This window comes from Physcomitrium patens, chromosome 3 (assembly GCF_059467195.1).
Source record: "Physcomitrium patens ecotype Gransden chromosome 3, ASM5946719v1, whole genome shotgun sequence".
NCBI lineage: Eukaryota > Viridiplantae > Streptophyta > Bryopsida > Funariales > Funariaceae > Physcomitrium > Physcomitrium patens.
Window position 1 is genome coordinate 1,432,664 of NC_143412.1, and position 27,032 is coordinate 1,459,695.

The 27,032-nt window shown below is 39.6% G+C and overlaps 2 protein-coding genes across 7 annotated transcripts; both read right to left on the reverse strand.

Annotated features, from left to right (window-relative positions):
• Window positions 1–1,432: 1,432 nt before the first annotated feature.
• LOC112280589 (uncharacterized) lies at window positions 1,433–4,875 on the reverse strand. The gene is made up of 3 exons (XM_024516229.3): window positions 3,792–4,875; window positions 3,269–3,645; window positions 1,433–3,107 (listed from the first exon to the last, which is right to left on the reverse strand). The coding sequence occupies exons 1-3, from the start codon at window positions 4,076–4,078 to the stop codon at window positions 1,999–2,001; spliced, it is 1,773 nt and encodes a 590-aa protein (XP_024371997.1). The 5' UTR covers window positions 4,079–4,875; the 3' UTR covers window positions 1,433–1,998.
• A 7,590-nt stretch (window positions 4,876–12,465) lies between these two features.
• Window positions 12,466–17,587, reverse strand: LOC112279678 (NAC domain-containing protein 26). Of its 6 annotated transcripts, none has more exons than XM_024514330.3 (4): window positions 16,674–17,587; window positions 14,356–14,561; window positions 13,886–14,169; window positions 12,466–13,737 (listed from the first exon to the last, which is right to left on the reverse strand). In XM_024514330.3, the coding sequence occupies exons 2-4, from the start codon at window positions 14,513–14,515 to the stop codon at window positions 13,075–13,077; spliced, it is 1,107 nt and encodes a 368-aa protein (XP_024370098.1). In that variant the 5' UTR covers window positions 14,516–14,561; window positions 16,674–17,587; the 3' UTR covers window positions 12,466–13,074. The 6 variants fall into 6 exon arrangements, with proteins under 6 accessions (XP_024370098.1, XP_024370100.1, XP_024370101.1 ...); XM_024514332.3 differs by lacking the exon at window positions 16,674–17,587 and adding an exon at window positions 15,945–16,619; XM_024514333.3 differs by lacking the exon at window positions 16,674–17,587 and adding an exon at window positions 15,056–16,619.
• Between the last annotated feature and the right edge of the window lie 9,445 nt (window positions 17,588–27,032).

Below are 27,032 nucleotides of genomic sequence, written 5' to 3' on the forward strand. Positions count from 1 at the left end.
TTGTTATTCTGAAGAGAATCTAGGAGAATTGTCTAGATGCGACCATTTTGTGTCATTTGATACTTGCACTCGCCAAAATAGGGGACTGTTGCTGTTAAAAAATCCAGGGCGGGACCGTGGTACCATATCTATCTGTCCATCTATGAATAATTATGTATGGGTATCAATGAATCCAGATATCGACGTTGAGGGTGACGGTGGTCTCACGTGTGTGCACATGCTCACAAGGAGATGATTTTCATAGCTGTCAGGTCATTCGCAATCATTCAATTTTTTTCAGTGTAACGTCTCATGGATACGTGAGAATACGGAGAGACGATTATTTTGAATTCTGTTCTCCTGTATAGTCTCCAGCATCATAAACATCATTTCAGATATAGAGGATTACAGTTGCAGCAGCCCAGAATCAGCTCATTATCTGTGACCTACTGTGGAGGCTGGTTTTCGAACTCGTTCCACGCAATGCACATTGCCATGCTGTCAATTCACTGGACAATGTGCAAACAATTGAAATTATTCAGATTTTGTATTTAGACGTTGTGATTGGTGTTGATGTTCCACAAGCAAGATTTGGACCAGTTTACTTTAGTAACAAAATCTAGCCAATCAATTGTATAGAGCAATTGCATACACCATTGCACCTGATGTGTGGTATGAATTATAATGAATCCAACTGTGTAACTATGTCTTTTTTATTTATTAAAAATTGATAAGTATTGAATATTATTTGATTGTTAGATTAAATAAACTTGTGATTCTTTCGTTTATGTTCATTATGCATGATTTGGACAGATTGGGTGAATTATCCTTTTAATATGAAAGTATAGTATGTTTTCGATTATTTATGATTTCATTTTACCGTTTTTATGCATGATGTAGTCGAAGTCTATTTTTTAAAAAGATAATCGAGTTTTATTTTCAAAATTCAATTCACAATTGAAATTAATATTGATTCTTCAGGATTTGAGAAACATAACATTCCCATGGTTAGATTATTATTTCACTTGTCTGGTTTTTGCACTAGTTTCAGAAGTTTCAAGACACTCCACAATCATTTCACCTGATAGATTCTAGATGTGTACAAGTGATCTAATCCTGAATTTATTCACAACAGTGTATGTGCTTACATACTGAAAATAGCAATGTTATCGAGCCAATTTGCAAACAATATTACATACAGCATTTTTGTAATCATTTTGCGAAACCAAACATAACGAAGTATAACTCAACTTCCAGGTACAGTAGATTTAGACTGGGTTTCATTTTCAAAACCACCAAAGACAACACTCACTGCACAATTAACCAAAACTTGCACTGGAAACCTTGTTTCCCGCACAACTACTCCACTTCCAATCCTTCAAATTATTCTGGATCTACTTTCTGTTCCGAAGTTTCGTTCACCATAGATCATGGTTCTTAAGTTGCAAACTAGTAAACATTAAACATGATTCATACTCCGCAAACAAAATATGTCAAAACAAATTGCTACTGTTAGTCCTAGAATTTAAGTCCAGAAATGTTGAGCTGTTACTTAAGAAACGGGAGACAAATAGTGATGAATCTACACCTGATGTTTGTCTGTAAATAATCTTAGTAGGTCTAAAGGCTAAACCAACTAGTTCTATAAATCACAAGGTTTGATGCTCCGAAATTCCGAAATACTACCTACGACATGGTATACTGGTTTTCACGGATTGTCGCTCTCTGATACCGATCTCTATCAAGCATTGACGTCGATAGCAGTGCACGATTTCGATCAACCACAAGCTTGAGAGGATGGCTTATAGGCGCAACCCAACCTGATAAAATGAGCGTCGCATGATCGATAGTTAGTCTGATCATTGATCGCGGTTACCGACACCGGAGTTTCAGTACGACTAGCGGTGGGGGCTGTACGCGAATCCATTATTCTTTATGTGAATGTGGTCCACGGATCATCACCGTGCTCAGTGAGAGGGCGTTGTTTTAACGCCTGATTGTTGTCTCGAAAGTACCGTGTCACGAGCACCGCTGGTAGACAGTGGAATCTAATCTGCAGAGTTCCTGACGAAGCTCCGTGACGCCATCAGCGTGCTCCTGATGCACGACCAAATACCTGCTGCTTGGGTCCCTCTTCCTCCAGAACACGAATGGTTGACGAGAGGTCTGGGCCGAGTGCACCACCGAGTCCTGGTTACGCATCACCTTCAAGTGGTCTGCTATTCGCTTGCCAAGTGCAGCTTTTTTATGCATCCACATGTTGAGCACAGCCTTGTCATGGAACGTGCGTCGACTCTTGCGCTCCATCGCCACCCTCACAATCTCGGAGGTCATCTTGATGGATAATCCTCGAACGTACTGCACACCTCCCATGATCACTGCTGTACTGACAACTGCACGCTGCTTGTCAGGCTCTTCCAAAGTACTCCACACCTGGGTGCCATAAACGCTTTGTATCAAGCCCTGGGCATGGCGCCACGTCTGAGGAGGCTCCTTCTTCGCCTTCGGACCCTCCGTTCTGCCTTCGTTGCTGATCTCCTTCGCTTCGGCATTGATTCCCCCGTCCTCCGAGGCTTTAAGCCTGCTGCTTTCCCTCAAGATCCTCCTGATGGACTCGTGCCTGGCTGCAGGGAGATCAACCACTGTAGACCTGAGGGAATCTTCGTCATTAACGTTGCCATCTACCTCTTCTGACAATATCTCAGCTACAGGCTCCCGTTTCGCGTCTCTCCAGACAAGATCCTCAGCGGTGATGTAAAGGGTCGGCTTCTTTCGAGTTGCGGATAGCGCGTCGCCGAGGACGTATACCCCTTTCACTTGCGATACCAGCACGATCTTGTAGCGGGACTTGATCATCCCTAGTAGCATGTCGTAGCACACCCAGCGCCGCAGTTGCACCGGAGGTGCGTCGAAGAAGCCTTGCAAAGCGTCCTGGGGATCCAACTCCTGAACATCAAACGAAACCACGCTGCCCCACGCGGCTGAGCTTGTGCTGGTTTGCACCTCCTCGATACTCTCTGACACGCCATGTCGCTTGCCCCATATGATCTCTTGGGCTACGTCTTGCTCCTCCTCGCCGGACTCCTTGAACGCCATACCATTGAACGGAGAGATTGTGGAGTTGGGCTCTGCATTGTACGATTCGGCATGTACTGGTTAATAAGCACGCCGCAACCATACCCAAACACGTGCAAATTATACTATTTGCTCAAAACCAGCAATCTAGACAACATAAAAGTACTATTCGTCATCGTCATCGTCATCATCAGAAATTGGGCTAGAATCAGACTTGCATATGTTGAACCCTCTGCGTCAACGACTGAAGCTCCTCTTTCAAAACCCTCGAGCAGATTTTGGAAGCTCTCCTCTTCCTCGTGAATGACCTTCGCCATTGCCATCGGCATTGGACTTGAAGGAAACAAGAGCACGACATCAGCCCTCGCAGTCGACCCACTTCGATGAAGTGATCTTAAGAATAGGCGAAGTTCTTCACTGGTAGTGTCTTCAGACAAATGGGCCACGATCAGTTCTTGCATCGCTCGTGTTCCCGTCCTTAGTAGAGTACCCATTCCTTGTAGTGCAGTTCGAGATTTGCCGGTCCCCTTGCTCTCGTCGTCGATTGGCGCCAATCTACTGCTTCGCAAAAAACTCCATCTGGAATGTACACTGGAAAAACCAGTCTTCTATTTTTTAAAAAAAGAAAAACATGAAGAATATGGCAGAGTTCGTAAACTCCATGTTTTTTTTTGCAAAAGCTGGTTAAGAAAACAAAAACTCTGCTACAATAATTTGCGATGTGAGGAAAGGCTTACCCTATCAATTCCAGATGAGGACCGCCTTTAGAAATCCAAGGCTGCCGCCTGGTGGTCACCTCCATGTTATCAATGGCGCAAATGAACATCAACAACGGAACCACTGTGAGGCCGGCGCAGAGAGAAAAGGCCAGCCACCATTGCACTCTCGACCTAAGCTGAGCGCCTCGCGAATCCGGCCCCGAGTCCTTGAAATTCCACGCATTCATGCACACAGTGTTGTCCTTACATTCTTGCCAGTGGTGTTTCGGGATAATTAACTTGCTAAGGTTTCCGGAGCTTCCCATGACTGCTCGCTGTTGAAAAACAGCCTGCAAATTTTGTTCGCAATGATAAAAAAATGGCTTTCTATAATAAGATGAGCAGATAGCACTACATTGATGGAGCACACACAAGTGCTGAACTAGTTACAATAGTCAATGTCTTCTGTTCAATATACAAGAAGTTGCCCTTCAACCGAGACGCCAGTAATTCTCACTCGCAAATCCATAGAGGAGCGCCAAGGTAGAGCAAAAAACACAACCTCGATTCTGATACCATAAGTGCATGTTCGAACGTCTTCATGCCACACTATTATACAGGTGTGAACACTCCACCCTACGATACTTGAACCTGTTCTGAAAAAAACTAGAGTTGATACAAACTCCTCGTATGAATGGCTGCACTCACTCACTCAATGTATCCCCAATAAGCTCACTTTGCGACACTTCAAGCTCCTTCACGTCCCAGAGAAGATCTTGGATTCAATACTCACAAAACAAGAGAGATCACCATAGCTCTTGCGTCAGTCCCCATGGGCCCCTAGTGCTAACAATGAGCTCGCCACTTCCATCGAGACTCGTGCCGATTATTCCACCTCTAGACCATATCATACAAAATTACAGAAAAGAGGCCTCTAGTGAGAACCTCGACAGAAGTGAAAGGGCACTGGCACATGAAACACCCACATCACACTCCGTTCGTCGATGCCTGCAACGGAGAACCTGAAGCTCAACCACCGGGAACCCAATCATTCAAAGGAGATCATAAGCTGGAGATCAGCGAGTGCGCTGTGTCGCACTAAACATGAACCAATAAAACCATTACGAAGAGACCGCGCGTTCGAAGAGGAGGAGGAGCATTTCCGCGTGAGCTCAGCGCTGGAGTGACGGGTTTCCTCAACCGATGACAAGCCACCACCCAACTCAGCGCCCAGCGCGAGCGAGACGACGCGCGCACTGGCACAGCCCGTTAACTTGCCGAGTATATGGGTCATACCCGGGGAGGAGTTCGCCACGGGGACCGGCGGGAGCGGTCACATGGAGCGGGTCGAGGCGGAAATATAGGCCGCGTGTGTCGTGGCAGCCCGTAAAGGAGCCGGTAACCGCGGGAGTCTCTTTACTATTCGCGAACGTGAACGTGAACGCACCTCCCTCGGCATTGTTCCAATCCACGGGAGCGAGTTCCTGTGCCACTCTTTTGTCGTTATTTCCCAAAATTAATTCATTTCACACCTGCATGTTCCCTCTATTCCGGCCCCAGGCGCACACACATATATATATATATATATATAAATATATCCCCGAATGCCGCAACGTACTTGAGATACCCAAATAGAAAATAAGGTGGAAAATTACGAGAATTTTGTTAAGAGAACTGAACTGGAGTGTTTCAAATTATTGAGCTTGTAACCGCTAGATGCGTTTGTCCTACGTGGCGGAGGCATTCAGTATACGATAAAAACTTTTTTTGCAATTAGCAGAGTGGGGCGTTCAATCATTTGGGAACACAATGATGTCATACTAGTGCGTAGCTGTTGTTATTTTGGCCATTACAATGGGTCCATGTAATCTTGTCTCTTACTTCTTATTTAATTATTCATTTATTTATTTTCCTTTGTTTATTTTTCGTGGGAAACATTAGTGGCTGAACATTTTAGTAGGAGTTAATGAAGCCATGTGTTTCTTAAGCCCTAATGGATTCTGTAACACAGACATCACCGAATCTGATCTAATGGCTGTCAATGGCCTTGAGAAAATACTCTATCTCCGTGATTACGTGGCGTGCAACCTGGGTTTCGAAGAAGTGAACCAAACGACCTACCGGTAGTAATTGCGCGCGACCAATGGACGGTCAATCCGAACCTCGAGACGACGATGTTCCCCGTGTGTCGGGAACCTTGCTATTTTTAGGTTCGCAACTGCGTCCAATGATGCGGGAGTCGTGCTGAGGTGGCCACGAATGGGCTGAGGTGGCAATGAGGCTGCTGTGACGTTCGCACGGCAAGAGCGTCGCCACGGATATGAGTCTGATGTTGATGTAACAGAGGCCCGGGACAGTCGGAACCAAGCGGGTATCGAAGGGTATCTTCAGGTCGGGGTTCGTGAGAGTGCCGGGTATAAACCTACTGGTGGAAGCTCAGCTTTCATGGCAATGGGGCCGTAACGCCACTAGACTTGACTTGAATTGTTGTTGTTAAATGTTTTTTTTTCTTGCCATGCTGTCCCAAGTTGATAGTTAAAAAAACAACAGTGTTTGGTGTTGTGTTGGATTCCACCAAATGGGACAGCTCACCATCCCATGTTGGAAAAATTGCTGATGTGGACATGGTCATCACCCCATTTGTGATGGATGCCCCATGAATTGACTCTTTTATGTTCTCTTGGCCTCCCCACACTTATGCCTCATTCCCCTTGATTTTGTGTGATGGGATCAACAACAAATACTACAACAACATGTCATTCCACAACCCCATGTCATTCTTCTCTCACACAAAAGTAGCTTCCTCTACCCCAATTTTCCTCACAAATTTATCTTTTCTTTGTGTGAAAAGCTCATTAAACTCCACAAAAATACATGACTTTTCACTTGATGAATTTTCTTATATATATATATATATATATATATATACATGCATCCTCCCACATGTGAATTCAAGAGTCAATGTAACTTGGAAAGTATTCATTTCATTTTTTATTATTTTTTAAAATTTTCTTTTTCATTCATTTCTAAATATATACATATACAAAGAGAAATAGAATTACAATTATTGTGAACATTGATGACTGCATACTAAAAGAGTGGTATGCAGTGAGGAAGGCAAAAGCATGTGAATTTGATTGAATGGATGACGAAAGGACACATGTAGGTCTTGCCAGCTTCTCATTTATTCAAACATTAAAGTTTTTCAGTGTTTCTGGGCTGTAATGAGTCCCCCTATCAAGACATTTATTTATGCCTTTACTCCGAGGAGAGGACAAGGGCCTGGATCTGGGTATATATTAGAATACAGTATGTTTTTATGTTTTCTGTACATGTATGCGTGTATACACTCATACAAAAGTGTAAAATTAATTGTTCTAAAACATATTCAATGTAAAGTAGCTTGAAGAAAAAAGGAATAATAATTAAAAAAAAAACTACACTTATGCAACTCCTCTTGCACCTATTCATGTTTTCCTGAAAATCTCTCCACTATAATATTATATATATATATATATATATAAGAGAATGTTAAATAGACACATGTTTTTATTAAATTAATCCATCCATCCTAACCATTATGGAAAAATAAATAAAAAATAAAAATAAAATGACCTCTAGATTCATTTCTCCACTACTGGATCTGCAATCCATAAAAACCAACCACATTCATCATGATTATCATATTCTTCATCAAGGGTGCGTCTATTTAGTAAAAGCATGGGTCTATTTAACATTCCCCTAAATACATGTATACACATATTTGTATTTGTTTTGGGTTGTTATTTATTTTTGGAAGCAAGTTGTTATCAAGTTGTCAAATACTTTTTTTCCATAATTCATTTTAAGTGAAAAAAAAGTGGGTAATTGTAAATTTGCCACATAATGAAGTAAAAGAAATAATATTGATAATGAGAATACACAACAATTTTAACTTGTTAGACTAGATATTATATTATTTTATTTATTGGTAAGGTATTCTTCATTGGCTATTAGAAATACGAGTTTAAATTATTATTTTTATGTATCAGATACATAATACACGTTTTGAGTACAAGTTTTTACTTACATCTTATGCTATTTTTTTAAGTACTAATAAAAACTCACATTTACAATAATGTCCCAACTACAAGATATATGGAATTTGTTGCTCTGAACAATAATAAATTGTGAAATTACAAAATCTATTTTGCAGATGGACAATTCACAGTTTATATAATTTTATCCTGAAAGTTTAAACATTCAAAATAATTGAAAGTGTGTTAGAATAGACAGTTTATTGGAATGCATGAAAATACATCATTTGACATATTGTTTTGTAGTTTAGGTTTGAGAATTTTGATTTATTAGAAAACATCAAAAAAAAAAAAATCCTAATATTTCAATTCATATTAAGAATACTAAATAGTTTTACTTGTATATGATAAAATTCAAAAATCACAAGTTAAAGAAATTTAACAAGAAAAACATATGAACTTAAAAAGAGTGACCTTTATTTTGTTTATATTAATGCTAATTAGTAGCCTAAATTCTTTTTGTCTAAGTTCTTAGTTATTATATTCTAATTTAAAATTTTATTTTTTCAATAATATTATAAGTACAAAGAGAATTTTTATATTTATATATACACATGTATTTATATTTTTATACATATATATTTATATATAAAGTTTTTTCATATTAAATATTTCATTCAATGCATGCACAAGTTTCTAAAACTTAAGAAAAAAAATAAATGTTAAAAAAGATCACATGTGGTATTGAATATCAATTAAGTGATAGAATTTTGAACTTTCAGAAATCCTTTAACCGATAAACGTACAAGTAAATTAAAAAAAAATTACACAAAACATTAATATGTTCCAATGAATTTGTTCTATATATAAAAAGGTAAACAACTGTAGCTGTGCAATGTTTTTAATGTTTTTTTTCTTGATTTTTGAACTTGTTAAGAATTCCTATTAGAATTTTTTTATAAATATCACCAAGAATTTGAGAGACTTATACCACATCTTCGCAAAAGAATCAGGTATTTTCATATAACAATTCATTTTCATTCTACATTTCAATGCATTTACAACACCAACACATATTGAACTTGCACAGTTTCTTTTAATGATAATAACAATAAAAAGTGTTTCAAGCTGATTCTGTAGAATACACAACCATTCAGCAACACATCTTATATGTGTTTTCAACATGGAATACACTCTCAAAATGTGGAGTTAATTTTCCATTTCCTCTTTTAAAAAAACAGTTAAATCCCACTTGTAAATCCAAAAGTTCAAAACACATGCACGGGATTCACAAAAGAGAAAACTCTTTTTTCACCCTCTGTACACCATAAAATTGAATCAGGAAGCATCTTCAAAACCATCCTGTAATATTGAAAAGCGGAGACATGACTTGTGCTCACAAAATCATCTTCTAACATGGCAAAATGGTAACATGATTAGTGCTCAGAATCATGTGCTAATCGTAACATTCCAATCATCAAGAGCCTCTACAGACACCCAATTGCATCGTAATGACTCCGGTTTCCTCCGAAGGACTTGCTGGATCTGAATCTCGGCGACCAGGAGATGCTAGATCTGGCTAGAAACGCTAATCTGATAGACGATCGATGCCCGGAAACTCCGATTCCATGCACACTTCGGCAACTAGCTTCAAGATCAGAGGCATTTCACCGTAGTATGTGACCTCCTGGTGAACGAGTAGTGAGTGATCCATCAGCGGATCTAGGCGCCGAAGCTTTCGGTTTCTGATCGAATTACATTGGGAGGAACACAGAATACAGTTAAGCTTTTTATAGAGTTTTGTGTGTTGTAATAGCGGAGGGAATAACTGAGACACTTGACAGGGTTGATGGTTGGTTGTGGAAGGCACAGGGCGATTCCGGCAACCGGGACAAGCTGAGAAGAATCATAGACTGACAATGGGGCGAAGTGCATGGGGAGGTGATCTGGTGGTCGGATGATGCATGGAGCTGGGACTAGAATCTTGATTCTCGGCATACTTGTAGAATCCTAGCCATTAAGTTCGACTTGTGCACATGGGGAGCCAGCGCTGTGCGCATGTGCACGATGGTCGCGGTTTCGGGGGGTCTGCAGGAGTACGTTTCTCATCCAATGGATGCGCTTGTTAAGAGACCCCCTCGACTTGGAGAGAAGGCTAGTTCTTGCGCTTCGCAAGACTCGTGGTAGTTTGCATCCTGGTGAACGATCCGGAGAAAACTGATGTGGCTTGCGCCTGGAGTTCACGAGCTGGTTTTCTCTGGGTCCAAACCCCCAACTAATGTAACCTAAAAATACTTGAAGTTGGAGTGTAGCAAGGACATCAAGACGTTTTTCTCGTTTCGTTTCGTTTCGTTTTATTTATTTGTTTATTTTTTAAGTATGTAATTTCATTATAAAGTTTTTGATGTGCACGTTTTCGATCGAGAGTGATGGACTTTGGTGATGTCTAAAAGTGACCTCCGTCATTGTGGAAGCATCTTCTGAGTTGTTAATCGCGACAAATAACATGTCAGGATTACTATGCATTTGAGTCGATATCATGGGTAGGGTTATTCAAACTAATTAATTAATTTGCGATTTTCACAAACTCGAGCTGAAAGTGTTTCACGTAATTTTACTCCACGGATGCATCAAAAAAATTCCAGACGGTCATGACCACTCGCAAACCTCCACAACATACACATCTACACATGAAGATGCATGATCTGTAACGCTAAAAGTTGGGGAACATAAGTTGCTCAAACCAGGTTATGCTGCCTATAGTCATCATTGTTACCCAGATTTGATGGGTTATGGATCTCTTTGTGTTAGAACAGAACGAGGACATAACTTCAGAGCCTTCGCCGCCGTCTTACACTCATCATTCCCGGCTATGACGACTAGGAGCGAAATGAAATTGCTTGAAAATGTTTGGTACTCGCCACTCAAGATTTCTACTGAAAAATCCGCTGCATAAGTAACGTATGTGATTCTACTTCGTTGTCGGAGGATTTCCCAGGTGACCAAGGTAAAAGTTTTTACAAAGATGTGATTCCAAGAGATTTGGTGGGACTTCCTCTCAGTTTTGAATCTTAACATCCGGCCATATCTGAACGAGAAGCGTGAGGTATAAGATTTTGGTCGTGTTCCAGAGAATTGTACAGGTCGCTTTCGCTTGAAGCTTTTTGGAATGCCAAGCGACACACAACAACTTTGTCATCACATGGGGCAGTTTTTCCAGGTTCGTGACACGGGCAAGTTCAGCCTCGATTGATGGAAACAATGGAATTCCAGCCTGCCAGTATGATCGAATATTGATGCAATGACAACGATGATCGCCGCGCCGACATTCTCATCCACATGAATCTTCACAAGCGTTGTCGATATCTAAGAGTGCTACCATTGTGCATTTCCACGCGTGTGATCGGGAAAAATCCGGTTCCAACTCCCCCTAAAAATGCACTTTCTATCAATTTTATGCACCGGTCAGCATAAAACTTCAAAGTCGCTGTGAATGACCTGCAGGATAAATCTTCGCGTCTAGTAACTCAAGGAGGCATATTCCGTTTGTACTATAGTATGTCCTCAGTGGAAGTTTATGATACTAACCAGCGTGCATGGAATGAAACTGAATCCGGGGCATGTCGGACAAGACTTCGTAATCAAGAGCTAGCGCAATGGATTGAATCTGAGAAGCTTTTTTTATTGTTCTCAGGGCTCCACTTGTCAGGACCCAAAAGACATCATTCCCTGGCAGATGGGTGGCATTCGATTCACTCACAGGAAAAGCAAAAACTGGTTTTTCTAGAGGATCAGTTTCCCAGCACGGACAGACGTAGCAAGCAAGTTTTCTGCACCTCATGCACCAGACAATTCCACACTGCGAAGCAAGTGTCTTGACCCCAGATGGTTCAGGATCGACCCAAGTTAATCCCTTTCCATCACCCGATCGTTCTGCCAACGTATGCTGCTGCTCTCCTGGCCACAATGCTCCAAAAATTGTTCACCAGCAGCGACTCCAGCTTACCATGGGTAATCAGCGCAGAACTGAGTATTAGATTTTTATATCATGCCTATCTGATCAATGTCGGTCCTTCACCCCAGATGTCGCTTAAATTTACAGCATTGATGGAGCCCTTCGTTGTCGAGAGAGATTCCTGTAGCAAGAGTACGTGGCGGTCACTTGATTTGAAGGAAACTTGCATTTTGAAGATGTGCGAATATTTTTTCGTTCGAATATTATGATAATTCTACAACGTGTTGAGGATGGTCTGCGAGCAGTTGGCCTCCTCATTGTCATCGTTATTAGTAGTTGCAGTGGTGGTCATGCATAACTTAGAGATGTTTTAAGAGGGTAGTCGTTCCGATGACCAGCTTTCTCAAAGCTCCGCAGGACATTACTAGGATGTCGTATATTTAGGCGCCTGATCTAGAATAAGGATATCGTAAACTACAGAAAATTCTAAATGGAATGAGAATTGGCATGAACTGGCATATTCATGAGTATCAAGCTGCTCCAACAAATGACACGCTAGAGTTTACACAAATCGAAAGGGTTGTGAGGATGGATTCATTTGGACGTCGTAAAATATGACGATCACAGATGTTTAGCAAAAAATAAAAATAAAAAAATAAAAAAATAAATATCGTTTTACAAATGTCTTGCAACGCCTTAATTTTGAGTAATAAAATCCTTGATGATGGTCTTTATATCAAACTGGGTTCAAAATGTATGTGTCAACTTTATTGATTTCAGTTTCAAATCTTTCAGCATATTTGAATCGTGAGCCCTTGAGGATACTTTTCTCCTGATTGATCATGCACAAATGAATTGTGGATTGTATGTACTAAACCGAGGATTTTGGTGATTCCTCAAGGACCATGCACAAGCTATGGCTTACATGAGCTGCAACATGATTTGAGGGCAGCAAAACACGGGGTCACAAATATTGCAAAATGTACACTTTCAATCATTTTTCTGTCTGGCGTTGAGCATCATCTTTTCCTCAATCCATGCCAATTTCTGGCCACTTTGCGTGGTGATCCACCTCATTCTCTGGAATAGCATTCTTTTCCCTATTATTTCTCCTGGATCTGCTTGTGACTCTCAACAAGGTCATGTTTTCGACCAAAATTGCAGTGACTTTCTCTTGCTTTTGTTGACACCTGGAATTTTATGGACCTGAATTCCAGTCCTCGGGATTACGTCGCCGATCCTGTGAGAGCTCTTATTCGAAATGTGCTGAGAAAGCTAGACCTATTTCGATGACGTCGACAATAAAATCACGTGATCCAGATATTGATCGCTTTGATATACCTTGGGAGTACTATACATTCCAGAAATGAACGAAATTTTCATGATTCGTTGACGTCGACAAATGGTCCGATGACTGCCGCGTCTTGATGCGAACATGACAAGTAACGTCCGCTAGGGTCTGGTCGCGCCGTGGACCACCTTTGGACGCTCCGCACTCCAACATCCAGTTGTCAGCGTCGTGATGCGTCAAGGCAGGGAAGGACGAGCTTTCGTGACTGACGCTTGATTTTGCATCGTCGAAATCTATGAGTGAAGCAGACTCGACGTGAAAAGGAGTCACAGAGTACTCGGCGTGGTCTCGGGAGAATCTGCCGTTTGAGCACATTTGCTGTAGGGACCGAAACGTGGAAGACGATGACGGCCCCACAGAATTATGGAGACCGCCATCTTCGATCGACCTCTGCAGCTCCTGAAGGTGGTGGAGATTCTCGATGATGGGACTGCGGTAGTCATCCACGCTAATCTCCTGCTTGCATGTGAAATTAAAGTGATGGTGGAGATGTGGGTTGTAATGTTCCTCGCCGCCTCGACCGTTGGAACCTCCGCTGCCATTTGCGGGGCTCATGAGCTCCGGCAGCAGATGCTGATCCTCCTCGAAGGAACACGACGTCTCTTGGCTCTTTAGGTTCTTGACTTTTCGGAAAACTCGACACACCACCCAGCCATCTGATTCCTGCACAACTTGGCGAACACAGTCGCAATCAGCACCCCCACATTATTCTGAACGAAATGAATGTTTGGAGAAAGTACTCAAACCTTAAAATGAACACTAGATCTGTAGATACGTAGAGAAGTAGATGAATTTTGAGGGAGGTGCTTACGAAGTTCAAGGTGACGCCGGGGCCTTCGTCTAGACGAAACTCGTGCATGATCCAGTCCGTTTTCTGGCCATGTGGTGCTCGCCCCTTGTAGAAGACTAACGTCTTCCGCATGCCTGTCACATGGCGTTGCGTGTGGATGGGCTTGTCACGACCAGTGGCCTTCCAGAAGCCAGCGGTTGTGGCGCGGTTCGCTCGATTGCCCGAGGGGTACTTTTTGTCTTTGTGGCTGAAGAAGTACCAGTCGTTTTGATTCTCTGGTGGGTCGTCCCCAATCCTGCACACTTCTGATGACCACATCGGGGTTACTTGTCCGTGTACGTAGTGGACATGGAATCTAATTGCAATCCCAGGGCTCGAACACACCATGAGTTCAATCTTAATAGACTGAAATGGGGCAACGAAGCATGTGAGGACGTGTTTTCTAGTCTGGTGTCATACATAGTACACCGAGGATTCTGATCGATTCTTACCTTGGAGATCCCAGGGCTCGATTTTGTAGAGGTCCAACTCCTGAATGAGCTGGTCTCTCTGAGATCTTCCCACTTTGCCGTGCAAGTAATACCCAACCAGCTCCTCGTCAGTTGGATGGAACCTAAATCCCACTGGAACGGGTGCATTGTTGTTGTTCATCGCGTACACTAACTACACTCCTTGCAGTACCCCTTAACTGAGAAGTCTGTCATACAATTGGCACAATGTTAGAAGCCCCCTATTTACTGCTGTTCAAGAGTTCACGGAAACAGTGCAAATGAGATGTTCTGATTCAAAGAAAAAGTGATGAAGACAATGAATCAGTTAATACAGCAGAGTTGTTTTCAGTTCAAATTTTGAAAGTTGTGAGCGCCGAAGCTTGGCGCGGAGCGTGGAGAAACAGTTTAACGAAGAGAAGCTGGAAACTTAACTCCAAAAATGCTACTCAATTGGTAAGCGCATAGTCAGTTAGTTGAAAGAGCGTGACCCAGAAAATCATTTCTCGGGCCAAAATTTCACAAGTTACAGCAATGAAAGCTCTAATGTGTCCTAAACTCTATGTCGGTCGGGTGGATCTCGAGAAAATCATTTCTAAGAGGTTGCAAGAGTAGCTACGATCCTTCGAACAAAGAACCCAACTGTTTGGACAACGTGTACCATGTGCCCTCACCCTGGCCACTGTCCAACTAAAACCTTTACCTGCAAGTATATCCTCTGTTTCTCTGAGTCTGGTAATTCGACAACCAGCCTTTCTGATGATTATGCTCTTACAGTGTACTGACACCTTCATCTCCCTTGCAACGTCTCCAGTCACAGCCTCAGTCCTAGATACGATGCGCAGGAGGCAAAACACTAGCGAGACTGACACTAAACCACGGGTCGAGGATTTAAGAACAAGTGCTTCTGTCCGCAGTTAGACTGAGATACGTAAAGTGGCACTGACTACACATTTAGTGAACTCACATGCGGAAACAGCTAGTCCACTTATTTAATAATTTAAATGGAAGTGTATGAATTACTCCGAGATGATTCTTGAAAATAAGACTCTACAGTGTTCAGATCATCAGCCGCGTCCTAGACATTATAAAATCCGAAATTAGAAGAGCGAATGCGAAGACCGACAAATGCTAAGTTTAGTGACTTAATCGGAAAGTAACTAATCGGAAAGATAGTTAAACGGAGAACGAATTAATGAGTTTTATTCTTCACATTGCCGACTAACAGGGTTTTTTTTATTCTTGACCTTAGACAAAGACAGCGGACTGCAGACTTTGATACCAATTTTCAACGACATGCACTCTCTTCTTCAATCGCTCAGTAGTCTGCTGCATGCTTGGAACGTGTTGGCAAATTACAGGATATCTCAGTTAATCTGTCAAACTATGCGAACTTGTGAATCTCGTCAGTAGCATAACCGCCATCTTCAGAATCTTTGCTCTGCAAGTTAGCATATCGATATGATTCTGATTGAGCAATGCGTCAACAGTTGCTCTCTTCCAATCTTGTGACAATGTTTCATGTTATGAACGATAAAGTTGTTCAAATTACAAGCGGGTCCCGGTACAACTAACGAAGCTAAAGGACTCACCACAGTTTTCCAAAATATCGTAAGTGTGGGGAGTGACCAGAAAATCTAGTTAGTTGAACATGACCCACAGCATGCTGGTTAAACCTAAGGAACACTGGCTAGAAATGCACAGAAGCTTGACCGACCACAACAACAGACCAACGTCCCTGAGGCCTTGACGTGTTATATAGCTTTCTGTCGACGTCCATTTCAAGTTATTAAGTCACAATGTACTCACTACGCCACGAAGTCTCATTCAGTTGTACTTTACTATTTTATTTATGATTAAGATGCACTTATCTCCTTCATTGGTTTTCCCTTTTCATTATTTATTACTGTTTTCCTGAAATCAGTTTTTTTCTAAGAGGCCTGCCCAACAAAGATAAAAATTGGCGTATAATGATATTACGTAAACCTCCCCCATGAACAAACGTGTAGACTCGATGCTCAATTCACTTTACTATCTAACTGACAGTATATAATATCGCTTAAAGTCAGTTAGAGTAAAGCGAGGGACTGGATCTTTCAGTCAGTTTAAAGCTCTTCCTGACATACTTCAGATAATTGGTGTGAATCATTTTATTTCTTACTCTCAAATCCTGATCTGTGTGAAGCTCACAAGCGCTGGAACTAGACTTGGTGAGGATGATCGACAGAATGGAGTTGGTTGCGTTACTATAATGCATCAGAGGGCTTTTGATCGGACTAGAAAACCCACCAACATCAGTATCCTAGGGTACGCATGCAAACCTTTGAAGCAAGCAGCAGCACAGGAAGTGAGGGTCACTGGTGCTGCTTTAACTTCGATGGTGGTCCGTTACACTAGACCTCAATTGACAAATCCTTGCGCTGGCTAGCTGGCTAGCTACTTCCGCCGTCCTGCACTGCACAAGGGCATCGTCTTTCCAGCCTCTGATGATCAGCAAAAGTGGTATGGCAAATGTTGGCGGATCTTGACATGCACCAGAATCGATCCAAACCTTCGTACTGAGTGGTCAGAAATGACTCTAATCACATCTTCAACATGAGATTTCGCTGTTTTTTTCGCGAAAACATTATTAAAAGAAAAAAAGTATGCACACAGACTCACTTAAGCAGACGGAACGAAAAAAAAAATCTAACAGAGCGAAGCTCTTCTACCCTTGCTTGGGGCTCAAGGAACCTCACACCGGCCTTTCCGACCTGGACATCGGCAAGAACATGACGAATTTAGTGAGATCTCAGAGAATCAATCAACCTAACACCGATGAAATCCAGACCCTCCCACTCCTCCCTCCTCTCAACCAGCACTAACAGCATCACCGGTTCGACGAGACTCGATCGTTGTGTGCGAACCAATCAGCTTCTCCGCAACGCTTCCCGGACAGACAAACGCTATAATAAGCTAGACGCTGACAGATACTCCTCCCACTACCACTCCCACTCCAACTACAAACCAGTTTCTAGTTGGTCTAAGAACTGGAAAACGCAAGTGATGCTTTGATTTGGAGCCTGGCAGGGGCAAAATGCTGGACAAATGGGATCAGCAACAGGCTTTTGTGTGAAACAATCGGACGCTTAGCCGGGGGAAAGGAGAAAGACAATGGGGCCACCACTCAAACTTTAAGCATACAGGAGACAAATGACAATCCTGACTGAGTACAATTTCAATGACTGATCCTCTCCTTGGGTGGTAATCTTTTTCACAAAGTGACATCAGTACAGTAATGCTGCAGTTTTCTCCTGACTGCTGACCTGGACGGCCACGATGGGACTCCGGCATCAGAACCGAAATAACTGGAAATGGAATCGAAGGTGTCTCAGACACCCACCGTGCCGCCACCGAGCCATGTCGCCAACCTTGTTGCCACAGTGTTCGAATGTGCCACTAAAACTAGGCATTCTGCTAGCTTGTCTTTGCACTTGGATAATGAGCATCTGTACCAAATCTCGCTGCCACATCTCTTCACTGCCACCCCAGAACTACCCAGCAAAGATATCTGCCTAGAATCAGGCAACACTGCCTGAACTCTTGTTTCAGTTAGCATAATTTTCTTCGACTCTGTGTTTCAATTCGCTCCTTCAGTTACTCACTTTTCCTTATTACAGAATTCCTACTCTTACCAGCCGTAGTAGAGAACCCATTCAGCTGTATCAGCTTCAGCGTGGGGTGACTGTTCATTCATTTTGTTTCATTGCTACGACACCCCAGGTATACATATTTTAATATCATGATAAATGATTCATGTTAAAGCCACCTGACTAAATACAGTGGATCTAGAATTTTGAAGTGTTGATGGTTAATATCTCTTGATTTGTTGGTACATGATTGGTGGAATTTGGTAGTTGAGAATGGTGAAATTTGATATACAACGTATAGCACCGTGCTTGAGGTTGATTTTAGAAATGTGTACTTGCATGAAGTACTGAAATTTATAAACTTTTACTCCATGTGATTACTTTTTATACATGAGCTTTTCTATCTTTTTTATTTTTTTATTTTTTTAATAGATTTAAAATTTAAATTACATATTAAATATATAAATTACAGCTAGATTTTTTACGTTATAATTTAAAAAATATATACTATTTTTTTTTTATCTTTCAGCATTCATGGTCACAAAATTAAATGATATAAAAATCTTAAAATGAAATATTAAAATATATACTAAAAAAATCTTCATGTTCTTTTTTCTCTCTACATAATTACATGACAATAATGAATGTAATTAGTCATAATTATTTGACATATCCATCCTTGATTAATTCTCGTGATATGAGTCAAATAGTAAATGTGTTGAAAGTTTAAGAAACAAAGTTCTTAAAAAGACATGATCCAAATGTCTTATTTTTACAAATTCATAAACCATCTATGCAATATATGTGCAAAACAATAAGTTGATGTGCTTAATTGGTAAAACTTAACAACATATATAGTACAGTATAATTACTTTTTCATTATTACTGTTTATCATTATAATAACAAAGTTGTATACATGTTCATAGTTGTTTTTAATTTTACTTTCTGAAACCAATCAACGTTTTTTGTGATATTTTGAAACTTCTGTGTCTTACTGCAAGAGTATTCCATTACACAGCATTGCACATAACGTTATGAATTTAAACACAATATGTTCATTATCAGAGGTTGTGTTTGAAAGAGATAAAAAAACAATAATAATTGCAATGAACAAAATTCAATGTCAAAATCATTCCCATAACACATTCAACACTAAACCATCAATCCGGTAAGTGCTCACTAAACCGATGTTGATGTTTCAACTTATACATGCATCTCCATGAGAACATGAGAGTAGATTCATACAAATACCTCCACAAACACAACAACGTTCATTTGCTAACTCAGTGTATGCATTTTGCACATTGCGGGAGCCATTTGCTTCCTCCGGCACATTCTTCAATGACTGCCTCGCTATCACTGTTTCTGTCTCTCGATCTATCCAGTTGCTCACCATCGAGCCGAAGACCGAGCTCAACGGCATGAGGAGTCACCAGTGCTGTTCTTTCGACAGTTTGCCGCATGGTCCTTCATTCTATTAGGGACCAGCAGATGCACCCAAATGCTAAGCCAAGCTCGCAATTCTCAGGGGGAGACTACCCACCTGGAACCTGCAATCACGTGCAGCCCGCCGTGGTCTTGCCTTGCTAGAAGCCTGCAGGCTTTGAGGGCGACTGCACTGAAGGCTTTCCAAATGGGTGCGATCGGAGCTTGCAGTGGCGCCTACTTCCTTCCCATTCCTTCCTTCCTTCCTTCCTTCCTTCCCGTCTGACTGCCCTTCTTCCTGCCAGACTACCTGACTGCCTGCTTCTCAGCTTGGCAGGGCGGCCACTCATGGCCTGGGCGGCTGGCTGGCCAGCGGCAGAAGCAGAAGCAGAGCCACAGCGATCGGCGTTTGTTTTGTCATCATCATGTCGTGCAATCACCTCCCCTTGGTAGTGGTACTACTAAACCAACAATCCACCAAAGGTGCCACGCCACGGCTGGAAGAAGCTGTGGGGACAAAGCGCGTGGCCAGTTTTTTTTTTTTTTTTTTTTTTTTTTTGTTATCTTCTGCTTCTTCTTCTGTTAAACCTGGTCGAAGTCTACATGTCAAGCGGTAAAAGAAACCACATCAGCAGTCCACGTAGGACATGAGGGGGGGGGGGGGGAAGGGCTAAACCAGGACCTGAACACAACCTGGTGCAGTCGAAACAAACAGACAGACAGCACAGAGATGCTCTCATCAGAAACCGGCCGATCCCTGTAGTGCACCCTTTGGCTGAGCTGCCTACTTCTTCGTCCATTCATCTATCCATTCCCTGGATTCAGCAAAAGTTTACATTTTTTTTTTAAACTTTTTGGCAGACTGAAAGATTTGCATTGCAAGGAACAGGGTACAAGCATCTCCTTCATTTTACTCAAGTGGCAGCAAGCTTTCCAGCCATTTTAGAGGGATTAGGGGCCACAAAGTAATGGTGGGCTGCTTTTGAGGGGCCCCTTTGTTGGGTTTTTAAGCCACTGCAAACACGCAAAAGACAAATTTACCACAAAAAGGAACTGAGAAGAAATGCTAAAGGTGGCCCCCTAATCCTGAGGTTTTTGAACCCCTCCTGCATGGGTCTTATACGTTTCTTGCTGGAAAATTGGGAGGGACCCAGATGTGGCTGGCAAGCATGGGTTTACGATGCCCCAGGTCACAAAACCCAACTCACTAATCCAAGCGTAATCACCACTCCTCTCTCACTAATCCACCCCTCTCACTGAGATGTGACCTGCAGCCATGACCACGAGGGTCCCCCTAGTATTTCTAGGGCTGGGCACCTGGGAAGATGGGGATGCCTGTTCCAACATGGAACATGCTTTGCTAAAACCTATGTTTCCATAACCCAAAAGGTTGGAGTATGCCCACCTTTGAAGTGTAGTTTCTATTGTCCATAAAGAAAGCAAGCAGCAGAGATACATGCTTGGTTTGCAAAAGAAGTAGTAAAAGAAAATACCCTTTTGGTTGATAATGAATAAATAAAAAATGATAATTCATAAAGATGGAAACAAACATAAAAAGGAATAAACAAAGGGCATAAACAATGCCTTTCATTGGTCGGAAATTGAGTTCTTTTAATTTAAAAGCTTTTAGAGTCTCGAATTCTGTTCTCAAAAAATATTCTTGATGGAAAAGAGTACCCACTAAAGGTTGTAGAGTACTAATCTGATCGCACAGAAAATTAACTGGGATTTAGAAATAACATTCTTTATGCTCAGTGGCACAACTTTCTGCTAATATATGTGTATATGATCTTTGTATATATATGTTTTCAAACGCAGAGAAATCTTGAGCATCTCAATCACAAGAGAGAAGTGTTTTCGGATGAAGATGAGATGGGGTTCGTGCAGAAATCAAGAGGCGAGGAGGAGGTCTCCTGGGGACGTCCAAGAGGGGAATGTGCCGTCCTCCATCACGGCTCGCCGTGATTCTGCCAACGTTGTCAAGGGCCACGAGGGATGAGGAGACGAGGCGAGAGCCATGGCGCAGCGGGGAAATGGATGGACCCCCGCCCGGTCCCTGCCACCACACTGCAGCAGCATGCACACTTGCCAGATTTTCTCTCGCAGAGAGTACGCCCGCAATTTACCCCCGCAATTCCACCTCCCTTTGAGCCTGCGTCACGCAACCGTGAGCTGCACCTCGACTTTCACCTTCGTGAACAACCCGCCTCTGCTGGGAACACACGGCGGAAACGGGGTCCAGGCGCGACGAGGCCGTGTTTGCTCACCGCTTGCACTCCGTCTTGCGCCTCAGACTCAACCACTCAGTCGTATCGACCACGGGATGTGCTCTCGCTCTCCATCTGAGCAACTCTGTATCATCGTAGACTTCCTTCCCGCTCTTCAGACCCTTGCCTTGCGCAGAGCTCCTTGTGCTCTGGTTTGGGTCCCAGGCTGAGAACCACACACGGCGAGTGGCCTCTTGGTCCCTCTGAGTGTACGCACTGCCCGTCTCACTCCACAGGCCCCATCGTGCAGATCCAGTTAAATTCGTCACGCCTGGAGAAAAACAAACAAATCAACATTAACATCGACACAGATTTAAAAAAAAAAAAAACAAAAAAAAACAAAAAAACAAAAAAACATAAAAAACAAAACAAAAAGAAGCAGAAACGAAACTGCCCCTTAGCAAACATTTGAATAACTTGCATTGTGCTTTTGCTCCACGGAGAGCGCGGGAGGAATTGTGAGCAGCAGATGCCAGGCCTGTCACGACATCAAACAAATTCGGTTGCGGGAGTTTTGTTATTTTTCTGATGGATTTTTGTCGCGGTGCGCTTTTGCTTCAGAAGCAAGATCTTGGATGTCCATGGTGCTAGGACCATTCCAATCTCTGCTGCTGCGATCGATACGCTGGCAGATCTGCAGAACGCTTTTTGAAGGTTCCTGCCTCGCTTGCTCGCGGACTGGCGTGCAGGCTGGCTAGATGGCTTGCTGGCTGTCTGGCTGGACCCTTCCAGTTGAGCACAGACTAGCTTGCTAGCTAGTTAGCTCCTGAGACTGCGTAACCATGGCATTGCATTGCAATTCATTACCATATACCCGCCCTCCCTCGAGCTCCTCTCTCATCCTCAGTACCTCCGCTAGAATGGCGACGACGCTCTCGCCTCTCTCATGCTTCGCTGCTTGTTTGATTAATTGTTTGTTTGTTTGTTGTTGTTGTTGTTTTAGTTGATTGTTGCTGCTGCTCGTGCGCATGAGCCTCATGGCTTGCTCTCCACGATTCTTGCCTTCTCTATTCATGAGCTTTTGTTTTGTTAAGCCTCCTACTTGTTTTTGTCCATTCGCGTGAACAGAGTTGGCAATTTTAACAGTAAATTTATCACATCCAATGTGAATTGTGGATCCTTGTATTTAGGGGACATGTGCATTGGCAGTTTCTGTGGCCCTTTTGTGGGTATATGTGTTCAAGAAGGTTTTGACATACTTCAATTTGCTTTTGTTCATGCCAAGTTTTTACTTCAAACTTCAATGGTTGTTGGTTACTAACTTTGTTTGTATTTACTTTGACCTGTCTAGTTTACATGCTTTTCTATGCCTTTGAGTGACAAACACAATGCTTTGGTATTATTCCATGATACTTATTAGTTTTTTGTATGTAAAATTTTAATAATTACCTACTTTTATATTGTCAATAATAAGCAAGATTTGTGTGGGTTTGTTTTTAGTTAGTAAAGATATTTTTTTTCGTAAGACTTCCTAAATATGTTTCTGTCGAACTTTCTTGAGAAGCGTTCTAGCAAGAATTTTAAATTAAATATTTCACTTGCAGTTTTTAAAAGATCATTAAATTATTACAAAATGTTGTAGAATAATCCAGAAGAGTGTAGATGGTTCTAAGAAATTCAATGAACCTATATTTTTCATACAATCTAACTTGTAAATAAAAAATTCTATAAAAAGTTATGTAAAATGTGTTTTTAATAAACATAAAAAAATACATATGAATTGTGAATCTTGTGCTAAATAGTAGACTTTTCAACTAAATTTAAGATGGTGGATACATTGATGTTTTTAATAGTATTATAGAACATCAAGATTTGACAATAAATTAAAAATTTAGTATACATTGATGCATTTGTATGTGATTTCAGAAATGACTTGAACATTTCTTGCAAAACAAAAAGTTTTAAAATTAGAATCACCAATAAATAAATAAATCTTAAAATTGATTTATAATTAAAAATTCATAAATTTAAATATATTCAATTTTCAATTACCTTTTATGAATTTTATTGATCTTTAAATTTTTTCACTTTGAGTATTTTGTATCAAAGTTATGAATAAAAAAATAATTAGAAAAATTTATTTGAAATTTGACAAAATGATAGTTCGTCTCATTTGAAATTTTTGTTGATTTGATTAATTATTTATTATTCTTTATATATATCATTCAAAATTTACACATGTGTATACATGTATATAATTCAAAAAACCAAATAAAAATCATTTATAGTTATAAAAAATGTAGATATATTTTTTATTTATGTTATAAGGTCAGTTGTTAAAATATATTTTATAAAATATGTTTTCAAAATATTTTTAAAAAGCATTGTATAAAAAATTTCATGTTTTTTTAAATCTCAAAATGAACATGTTCTTCTCTTGGATGTATTTATTAATGTATTGTGTTCTTTTAAAAGGTTCTTTCAAAAAAAGTATTATTTCTACAAATAATTAAAATAATCTTTCAATATATTTTTATGTACATTTTAATTAAGATTTGGATTTTAAAACATATCAATCTTAGAATAATTGACTCTGCTGAAAAATTGATGCTACAAATAGGTACATCATTTTTTTCATATAAATTCTATTTTGTTGAAATGAGTTTGGTAACTTTTGTTATTGTGACATTTGTTGTTGTAATTGTTGTTTACCAATTTTTTGTTGTCTTTGATTGATTTTTTTTGTGACTTCATTGTGTCTTTGTACTGTTGTTGAAATATACTGCAATATAATGTGCAATAATATCTAAGATTTTTACTTAATGTAATAGTGATTTGATTGTTGCAATCTATAAGAGTTAGAGAAAATAGTAGTCAAATGTAGATCGGCAAGTATCTTTATTGTCAGCCCAATTAGCATCAAAAAAGCCATCTAAAATATTGTCGTTGGCTTATATTTGATATTTGATGTCATATAGAAGTGTCCTTTGATATATCACATAGTGCATTTCAATGTTTGAATATGTGATAAGTTGGGGCATGATAGATACTATACCAAACTACTCACAATATAGGTGCAATCTAGTCAAGAATTAACAATGGCATGCATTAAAATACCAACCATGTATAAATAAGAATAGGAATTAATATAAGCTTGATTGTAATTAGAAAAATAATATTTGCTTAATCAAATATAAGATTGCATGGACGTATTTATTAGATTATAATTTAACATATTGTATTCTTTAAGCTTAGAGATCAAATATTTTTGTTGATTCAAGATTATATATCTTTTTAATTAATTTTTAATAATATAATTTAGAATAGTATAATAATTTTAAATTCTTAGTGAAGAATGTCTTTAATGACTTAAAGAAGAAAAACTTTATAATTGATGATAATTCAATCATCAATGTAAAGAATTAGAATATTAAAACTACCATCACTTATTTTCTTAATATATATATATATATATATATATATATATATATTTGCTTCAAGTCTAATATAATTATATAAAGTTAAATATTGTTCAAAACAAAGATACTACACACATGAAGATTGCTTCAATCCATATAATGATCTTAAAAGTTTACAAACTAAATTTGTATTAAGAGGTAAAAGTAAGCCTTTAAGAATTAATATATAGAGTTTTTAAAATAAATATAGTAATTTAAAAAAGTATATTTTAATATCAACTTGATGAAATTAAGAAAATTTTAATAGAATTTAACTTAATATATCAACTTGATAGTAATGAGGATGATTACAAGGTTTTTGTCTTTAAGGAGATGATTTTCTTTGGATATACTTAAGGTACTTTTGTATGGGTCTAAATTGTTATTTAGGTATAGTTGAATTAAAAAGATCAAAAGTGAGAGTTTTCATATTTGAATTCAGTTTTTTATTTGCATAATGTAAAGCGGATTTAAATTAATCATCTAAAGAGAGTTGGACAAAAGCTCAATAAATATCATTATTAAGAAAGGAATTTCATAAAATCTCTTTTTAAAAATAATTACTAGATAATAATTATAAAATTAAAGATTTTGATTGTAGATTAAAAATTAATAGTTGTTGTATTTGGACTTATAGATTAGCTACATGAAACTTGCTAAGAATAAAAAAAGAATGTTTGAGTAAAACAAGATTAAATAATTCTTGTATATCTTTTCTGAGGATGAAACTTGCAATGTAGAGCAATATGTTTATTAAAACTAACGACTTTTTATTTATTTATTTTAATTAATGAGTCATATTTATATTCACCTCCTCAATCAAATTGTACGGTTTTAATTTTATGTTTTTATTTTTATTTTCTACAATTATATTTTAGAATAGAAATTTATCAAATGCTTCAAATTTATACTTTAATAATAGACATGACAATATTTAGAGATGGGATTAATAAAAGTAATAAAATATGTGGTTGTAAAATAATATGTGGTTGTCCCATTCTAGATGATGGTGCAATTTTGACTTTGATGTCCATATTATTTTACACATAAGAGTGTGTAATTTGTCTTTAAGATACATTTTCATAACTTTAAACACACTTTTTAATATTTTTAATTTGATGTTTTTATGTCCATTATATTCATACATAATATTTTGATCTGTTTGGGTGAGAATTGTCTTGCATGAAATGAAAGATTGAAAACTCAGCACCAACTATAACCCTTAAATCAGATTGTTGATGTGTAGGCATTTCATATGGTTTTAAATTATAAACAATTCTTCATGCATAAGCATAATATTTTTTTAAATTCCAAATTTTCTGAGGAATTGCATAATTGTATATTAAATAATAATGGGATCGATACATGATGGTTCGGCCTTGATTAACAGGCTTCAGACACATCTGTTCGGATCACTGTATACACTTCTCTCTCTCTCTCTCTCTCTCTCTCAATATATATATATATATATATATATATATGAATATTGTACTAGTATACTATACATATACATAGAAGTATCCTACAGCCATGCCCCTCGATATGGATGATCCCCGCAAACTGAGCCGACTTAAGCTGCCCCTTTGTGTAAAGCAGCCCTCCTACCCCTGGGGTTGCAACCATGCTTTTGTTGCTACAAAGTTCTGAGTACTTTAGTTTAGTGTTGTTTTTTCGGCTGTGCTGCTCTTATTTGCACTCATGAGAATTGGGGCATTGCTAAATTTAGAGGATCCATTTAACGATTGTTAGGACGCTGTTCAATAATTTGGTGACTGTTCCATAGCTCATGTATGTACGTATGTATATATATTTAAAAATATAAGCATATTCCTGAAGTGTGTTTGCAAATTTGCTTTGCTGTGATTTTAAGTGATGCAAAATTGCACTTGTATTTTAGTGGTAAGATTCAACGCCACTGATCTACCATAAGCTCCTTTTGCATGTGGGGAATTCTCTCCTG

Bases quoted from the DNA above. Each gene is read 5' to 3' on its own strand.
- LOC112279678 (XM_024514330.3), bottom strand. From the start codon at position 14,515: ATGAACAACAACAATGCACCCGTTCCAGTGGGATTTAGGTTCCATCCA. The intron at 14,170-14,355 runs GTAAGAATCGAT...TGTGGTCATCAG, and splicing joins CGAGCCCTGGGATCTCCAAG to AAGTGTGCAGGATTGGGGAC. The intron at 13,738-13,885 runs GTAAGCACCTCC...CAAGTTGTGCAG, and splicing joins CCGGCGTCACCTTGAACTTC to GAATCAGATGGCTGGGTGGT.
- LOC112280589 (XM_024516229.3), bottom strand. From the start codon at position 4,078: ATGGGAAGCTCCGGAAACCTTAGCAAGTTAATTATCCCGAAACACCAC. The intron at 3,646-3,791 runs GTAAGCCTTTCC...TGGTTTTTCCAG, and splicing joins CCTCATCTGGAATTGATAGG to TGTACATTCCAGATGGAGTT. The intron at 3,108-3,268 runs GTCTGATTCTAG...CGTACAATGCAG, and splicing joins AGAGGGTTCAACATATGCAA to AGCCCAACTCCACAATCTCT.